This window comes from Cyprinus carpio, chromosome A18, assembly GCF_018340385.1.
Source record: "Cyprinus carpio isolate SPL01 chromosome A18, ASM1834038v1, whole genome shotgun sequence".
Classification (NCBI taxonomy): Eukaryota; Metazoa; Chordata; class Actinopteri; order Cypriniformes; family Cyprinidae; genus Cyprinus; species Cyprinus carpio.
Window position 1 is genome coordinate 26,996,309 of NC_056589.1, and position 8,471 is coordinate 27,004,779.

The window sequence follows — 8,471 nt, forward strand, 5'->3', positions numbered from 1 at the left end:
AAGAACATTTTTTGGGTTCCTCAAAGAACCTTTCAGTTCTTAAAAGAACCATTTTTTCTTAGTGAGAACAACATTTTAATAATCTAATGAGGCCCTTTGCAACTTTTTTTGCAATGGATACGTTCAACACTCTTAAAAATAAAGGTTCCAGACGGGGTTTTTTCGCAGTGAAGAACCTTTTGGTGATCAGTTCTTAAAAGAACCACTTTTTCTTAGTGTGAAGAACATTTAATCTAAAGAAGTTTTTGCACCTTTTGTGCAATGGAAAAATTCCACACTTTTAAAAATAAAGGTTCCAAAAGCTGTTTTTCTCAACAAAATGCCATAGAAGAAGCAGTTTTGCTTCCCCGAAGAACCTTTCAGTGATCATTTCTTAAAAGAACCATTTTTTTGTTGTTGTTCACAACGCTGTTACATTCTGAAGAACCTTTTGTGCAGTGGAAAGGTTAAGGTTAAAGGTTCCACGGATGCCTCAACACCTGAGCATTATGGGAGCGACTTCTGCCGTTTCAGAGGCACAAACCCAGCTGAAGGTCTCAGGTCTACGGCTCTACATGAACCTGAACGCTCTGTGATATCAAAGCAATCTACACATGATTAATAATGATTGATTCTGTGAGATTTCAGATACTCCTCCCGTATCGCTGATCGTCTGGGAGTCGGAGCGCTCGATTCCTGGAGTCCAAGACCACGGGAAATGAAAGGAGACACAGTCGCTCCTGAGCCAAAGCAAATAAACAGTGTGAGAAAGTTTGAGTAAGAGGCTTTCGCACAGGCACACGCCCCCCCGCCCCCCATCCGTCCGTCCCTGCATCCGTCTGCGATCCGCACGAGGCCGGGAACAGCAACAGGAATGGGAAGCTGTTATTGGGTCACGTGCAGTGAGAGAGAGGACTGAATTCCTCAAAAGTAGGTCAGTATATTGGAGCATCTGTTTAAGCCATAGCGCCGAGCTTAGAGAAAGTAAACACACAGAGGAATGAGCAGAACTTTGTCAGTCGGCCTCGAACCCTGCAGCCGATGAGACCCGGAGACACACCTGCTGAACACTGACGTTAAGACACCTGACGATATGACATAAATTAAACCAAATTTAAACCAAGAATATGTGACTCATGTATTTATGAGTGAAACGTGAGATTCAGTGTGAATGATTTGTAGGGCGGGACTTTGTTTTCAGCATGAAGAACTGAGTGGATGGTGAAAGCGTCTCTGTATGAAGCTGGTTCAACAGCAATATTTTTATGCTATTAGAGTTTTAATTAATATTTTCAGTTACTATTTACTTAAATACTTTCAATTTTTATTTTAATATTAGTATATTTTTTGTTATTATGTGCTTTTGTATTTTTTTTAATATATTACTTTTTAGGTATAATTTATTTTGATTTCAGATTTAATTTTAGTGCTTTGACTAATTCAGTTAGCTGCCAAGGCAAAAAAAAATTTTTTATCTAATAGTTATTATATTTTATTTCAGCTTCATTTTCTTTTTAGTTTTATTTAACAATAATAACCCTCTTTTGAGCATGCAGAATTTATTTGGAAATGGCAAGGATTTTTTATTTGTGGTAATACTTCCAAAAATTAAACATAACAAGTACTAATAAATACAAAATACACATTTCTGTAGCTCGAACAGTAGAACGCAGCGCAAGCAACGCCAGTGTCATGGTTCAATTCTCAAGGAATGCATGAGTTAAAAAAAAAATGGTTTAATGCAATTAAATTTGCAGTGTGTATGAATGGAGGTCAGTGGGATAAGTGTGTAGTGTGAGCGACCGTCAGCTGGAGAGGATGAGCGAGTGATTGCATTTCGATGAAAGATTATGATGAAAAACATTTGTTTAGAACACACAGATGAGATCAAGCGCATGCCTTGAGAAAGTAAATGGTGTTTGTTTCGTGTTGACTTCAGTCTGCATTCCTTACAGATGATTGTTTCTGATGCACAGAAAGCACACGAGCTTCAGTGCGGTCCAGCGAGAGGAGTTTCTCCACCCACCGTGTGCCTCTGCATCAGTCTCAGGCTGGACTCTGTTGGGTTGAGATGCAGACAGGACACTCCTGTGACCGCAGACGCAAACACCCATCAGGATGCAACAGCTCATTATACATTCAGTAACCAACGTCTTTCCCTTATTAAACCACTACATCAATGCAGTGATGCAGTAGCGTGGTATTATTTGATGCCGTGTACCAGTGGTATTCAAACTTGCTTTTAAAAGTAATGCATTACAATATTGCATTTCTCCCCATAAAAGATTTTTAAATCTGGGCAGGGCTTGCTTCTTTGTTTTTAATATAAAAAGTTCTGTTTTTGGCAAATGTAAAAGCCCTGTCACCCCAAATGTAATAAATAATCTAATTTATCCAAAGTAATTTTTGCATATTAGTACGGTTGAACTGGATCATCAAATTTCAGCAGCAGAGACACTGGTTAATAAAATGGGATTAAATACATATAGGATATCTGTATCACGTAACATATTTAATTATTGCAGGTTTGCGTCATATTCTGAGTTTGCTTTTCACTTTTTTTATTGACTTTGAGGAATACTGAATCTGTTTTTGTGCAGTTAGATGAATAAATGCACGTTGACATTTAGTCTAGAACTACAGTATCATCATGTTCACACTGTGCAAACAACACATCTGCACTCACTCCTGATTTATCTCAACATGACAGCTCAGTCAATACATGAGAAACAAACTTGCATTACTTATTTGTAAAAGTAACTTGGATATTTACTTGTAAACTTAAAAGTAACATGTTGCGTTACTAATTACTTGGGAAATATAATCTGATTGTGTAACTTGCGTTACTTGTAATGCGTTACTTTACTAGTTACTTGTCTGATTATGTGACTCGCGTTACCCCCAGCACTGTTCACATAGCACTCCAGAAAATGACATATGGTCCAAAAAGTCTGCTTTTGTAAGTGAGAGCACATGCTTCTCCAGCGCGTGGTTTGAATTGTGTATTGTGCAGCACGTCTGGAGGGTAAAAGTCATAAATTGTCTCCCAGGAGCCCCCTCTCTCATTGTGCATTGTTCGTGTTCTCATTACACGATTCAAGGTGCTGCCAGCGAGCGCGCGCCCGCGCCTACCGTGACCGGGAACGCGGACAAGAGATGATGCTGCTGGAGAAGTATGAGGCGCGCTCCCGCGCCAGAGTCTGTCAGCAAGCGAAAGTTGAAAAAACTACAAAAAACCTTATTTACCACAAAGCCCTCCTTTTACGGTGTTGTGAAAGTACCATGGTATTATAAGAGTGGTATTTATACGGCATTTCGTCATCTGCGAGTATCTTGAATATGTTATTAGCTCGTCATAGGGATTAATTTCCTTCATTTTTCTTTTGTATAAAAGCGTCTAAAATCTATTCATCTCGAGCTGATTTCAGAGTTCGGCTCAATTCGCGCAGGTTCCCGCGAGATCAGAGGCGAGCGAGTGTTTTGGGTGAGATTTGAGTGGCGCAGCGGAATGAGCGCTGATGCAGTAACGCAGCCGCTGCGCTTTGAGTCGCACCTCTGAGCCGCCTTAAGCGCTTTCTCTCACTCTGACAGTTTTTACCAGGCACTTTACAGTCTGCGTCAGTGCACACTTACTGGAGGAGACGTCTTCTTCATCTTCTTCATCTTCTTCATCATCAGCTGGAGGTACAGAAACTTTTTCTCCCAGTTTTGTTTCATCCTCAGCTCCTGAGGTTTCTCTGCTGGCGTGTTCTCCTTTGCTTTCCACAGACGCGCACAACGCTGCTCTCTTGTTCACCGAGTTTGTGTTTTTGTCAGTTTTGCTATTAATGCGAGCTGTTGGTCGTGCAGCGGGAGCGCGCGCAGAATGAGGCGGCTGCTCGTGCTCGTGTCGCTGTGTGTATCGGCGCAGACGCTGGACGCAGACGCAGGCGCAGGCGCAGACAGAGCCGCGGAGCAGCCGAGAGCGAGCCGAGCGAAGCGGCGCGGCGGCGGGCAGGACGTGCTGAAGGGGTAACGCATCTCTGCTCCACTGAAGAAGCACCACACTCACTCGAAACATTAATGAGAGCTTGTGCAGTTTGATGATTGTTTGTTTGGCAGCATCTCGAATCTTCGTGTGCGATGATCCTAACAAAACAGTAAACATTCAATTACAGAAATAAAAAAAAATAAATAAATCCTGCACAAAAGTGGAACCTGCCGTTTTTATCACACAATTCACACTTTTTTTTCACTCAGTTATGAGAAAATTGATATAAACTCAGAATTCTGATATTGTTTCTCATAATTCAGAGTTTAAATCTTGCAATTCTTTTTTTTTCTGCCACAGAATAAACAATAAAAAAGATAATCATGACTTTTTTCTCACAATAATTAGGTTATAAATCATATTTTAGACTTTTTTTCTCATAAAGTTTAAATCTTGCAATTCCTTTTTGTTTATGCAGCAGAATAAACAATAAAAAAGATAATTGTGACTTTTTATCTCACAAGTCTGACTTTTTCTCACATTGAGGTTATATCATCATTTAGACTTTTTTCTCACAGTTCAGTTCAGAAATGTGACAAAAATGTTTTTATAATTTTTTTATTCTTTTGTTACATGGCAGAAACAAGCTTCTGTACAAAACCGAACACAAAAAATACAGAAAAGTGCATAAGCAATAAATGGTAACAGTAAGGTTCCATTAGTACATGTTAGAAACAATGAATAATACATGCATTACAGTATTTATTAATCTTTGTTAATGTTAGTTAATGAAAATACAGTCATTCATTGTTAATTAACAGTGCATTAACTAATGTTAACAAGCACAACGTTAGCAGTGAAGTTAATGAAGTTAACATTAACTAAGATTAATACATGCTGTAGAAGTATTGTTCATGTTCAGTTCATGTTAACATAAGTACAGTAGTTAACTAATGGTAACCTTACTGTAAAGTGTTACCCAATAAACAATGAAAAAATAAACAGGGAATGCAAGAAAATTAAAGTAGGAATTATATTTTCTCTTTCTGTTCCTAAGTTATTTTATGCATTTTTTTTCTTTGTATTTACTCCTACACTGAGAAAACTAATAACTAGAGAAGCTTTGATGGTGGCTTGAGAAAGTCTACTTAAAATCTAGTTTAACAAGCTGTAAGTTTGAAGAATGTAAGAGTGTAATCTATAAGATAGATATGAATGATTTTATAGATAGATAATGACGGGTAACACATTGGATTAAATGTGAAATTCTGGAGTAGCTTTAGAAAGACTGAAATAGTATTTTCTTGTACAACATACTCTAGTATTTACAGCTTCAAAAAAATCCCATGCTCATTTTATTCTATGTGTGGAGAGGTTCACAGGTAAAATTTAAGTTGAATTTGACGGCTTGCTCGGTTAAGTGTTGCTGAACTCTTCCCGCAGGCCGAATGTGTGTGGATCCCGTCATCACGCGTACTGCTGTCCCGGATGGAAGACCTTGACCGGAGGAAACCAGTGCATCGTCCGTAAGTCCTCATCAGCTTCCTGATGTCATTTACATGTGAAGGTCAGGCGCGCTAATGGATCTCTGACCTCCTGACCTCTCACTGACCGCACCTAACAAGAACATTCCGGGTTTGGACGCATTCCAGTTATATGTGTAATCGCATTAATCTGATTAAGCCGATATTTCCTGAATAAGACAGCTGGCATATGCCTCGATGAACTGGAAGTCTGTCTCATGGAAAGACCTGGAGCTGAATCTGCAGACTTTGATTTTGTGGAATGGATTAAAACATGTTAGTGTATATATAACAAAAAACAACAAGGGAAGGGATGTGTAGAACATCTGTGACACCTGTGAAGGTCAGTCATTGTTTTTGCTATCCTCAGCTATTTGTCGGAGCCCCTGCGGAGACGGCTTCTGCTCCAGACCCAACATGTGCACCTGTCCCAGCGGTCAGATCGCGCCCACCTGCGGATCCAAATCAGGTAATTCAGTGCGTCTGCCACTCCTCTCCATCCAGGTGTGTGTCCATCACACAGGTGGAGTCAGAGAGGAGCTGCTTCCTGTTTCCTGTTGAGTGATTTGATCCGTCCAGCCAGCTTTCATTTCTGATATATTTGATGGTTGTGTTTAGATGGTAACCTTCATTCTGTGAGGTATCCACTAACAGTAGCAGTCCACTGATGGAGGGTCAAAGTGACAGATGTCTTATATACATGTCACATTTTTTATTTTTTTGCTTTTTATTATTTGTAATTTCTGATGTAATTTGCCCTATTTTGCATTTAATACGCATTAAAAGGCTTAAACTTTATTGTACTTTATTATAGTCATGAAGCATGGAGTTTTGAAATGTTCTTTTTATTACTATTTTTTATACTTGCAATGCATGCATTTTTTAAAAATATATATAGATATGATTCATGCATTTTTCAAATATCTTCTTTTTATGACTATTTTTATACTTATGGTGCATGCATTTCAAATTTATTTGTTTTTTATGACTATTTTTATACTTGATGCATGAATTTTTCAAATGTTTTCTTTTTATTACTATTTTTTTTACTTATGATGCATGCATTTTTCAAATGTTTTCTTTTTATGACTATTTCTATACTTATGGTGCATGCATTTCGAATTTATTTGTTTTTTATGACTATTTTTATACTTATGATGCATGCATTTTTCAAATGTTTTCTTTTGATGACTATTTTTATACTTATGATGCATGCATTTTTCACATTTTTTCTTTTTATGACTATTTTATACTTATGATGCATGCATTTCGAATTTGTGTTTTATGACTATTTTTATACTTATGGTGCATGCATTTCGAATTTGTTTTTTATGACTATTTTTATACTTATGATGCATGCATTTCGAATTTGTTTTTTATGACTATTTTTATACTTATGGTGCATACATTTTTAATTTTTTTTTCTTGTTATGACTATTTCTATACTTATGGTGCATGCATTTCGAATTTATTTGTTTTTTATGACTATTTTTATACTTATGATGCATGCATTTTTCAAATGTTTTCTTTTTATGACTATTTTAATAATTATGATACATACATTTCGAATTTGTGTTTTATGACTATTTTTATACTTATGGTGCATGCATTCTGAATTTATTTGTTTTTTATGATTATTTTTATACTTATGGTGCATGCATTTCGAATTTGTTTTTTATGACTATTTTTATACTTATGATGCATGCATTTCGAATTTGTTTTTTATGACTATTTTTATACTTATGGTGCATACATTTTTCATTTTTTTTTCTTGTTATGACTATTTCTATACTTATGGTGCATGCATTTCGAATTTATTTGTTTTTTATGACTATTTTTATACTTATGATGCATGCATTTTTCAAATGTTTTCTTTTTATGACTATTTTAATAATTATGATACATACATTTTGAATTTATTTGTTTTTTAGGATTATTTTTATAATTATGGTGCATGCATTTCGAATTTGTTTTTTATGACTATTTTTATACTTATGATGAATACAATTTTTATACTTATGGTGCATACATTTTTCATTTTTTTTTCTTGTTATGACTATTTTTATACTTATGATGCATGCATTTTTCAAATGTTTTCTGATTGCATTTCGAATTTTATTGTTTTTTATGACTATTTTTATACTTATGATGCATGCATTTTTCAAATGTTTTCTTTTTATGACTATTTTAATAATTATGATACATACATTTTTTAAATGTTTTCTTTTTATGACTATTTTAATACTTATGATGCATGCATTATCAAAATTACTATTTTTTTATGTATAGCACTTTGAATTACCATTGTGTATAAAATGTTCTATATAAATAAAGCCTTAATGATAGTGAATATGAATTTAACAAATATTTTGCATACATTTCATAAACATTTTTATAATTTGTTTTCATAAGAATATTTTAAATCAAACATTGTGCATGAGTGTTTTTTGGAGCAGGATTATGCACTGATGTTGGTCAGTAGGATAATCTCAAAATGGACAAATAACGACCCGGCCTACTACAGCAAATTCAAATCTCACAAGAGTTTTACCGAATACGGTTTGGCATCTTAACACAAATATGTTGAAAGTTGGTCATCTGTTTAGGGTGTTGAAAATAATGGTTTAGTGTCCCGATCGTCTCAGATTCTTGCGGTTGTTTTACTGCCGTGATTGTGAATAATAAATATTGTGAATATTAGCTGTGTCTGGATGGGTGTGTGTGATTTGGAGTCTGTCCACAGTCAACAGGCCTCACCCGTCGCTCCAGCTCCTCACTGGATCTCTCCACGGGGAGGAGACGCTCGTGTGTGTGTGTGTGCTGTATTTTGGGGACCTATTTATCCCCAGATGTGAGCTCAAGCCTCCCTTTGTGGGCGTCTACAACAGGAACAATGATTCATGCACACAATAATAATGATTTTTGTGCATTTTACTTTACTTTGTGTTGGTCTGTAATTGCCTTGATATTAAACAGATCATGAAATGCAGTTTCAGATT

At 36.2% G+C, this 8,471-nt stretch overlaps 1 protein-coding gene across 1 annotated transcript in view; it reads left to right on the forward strand.

The window, feature by feature from the left end:
* Window positions 1-3,478: 3,478 nt before the first annotated feature.
* LOC109065748 (fibrillin-1-like) overlaps window positions 3,479-8,471 on the forward strand; it is a 74,615-nt gene continuing 69,622 nt past the window's right edge. The window contains 4 exon segments of the mRNA XM_042775836.1: window positions 3,479-3,663; window positions 3,829-3,990; window positions 5,393-5,475; window positions 5,843-5,941. Of these exon segments, the coding sequence (XP_042631770.1) occupies window positions 3,845-3,990; window positions 5,393-5,475; window positions 5,843-5,941 (328 nt within the window). The 5' untranslated portion in view covers window positions 3,479-3,663; window positions 3,829-3,844.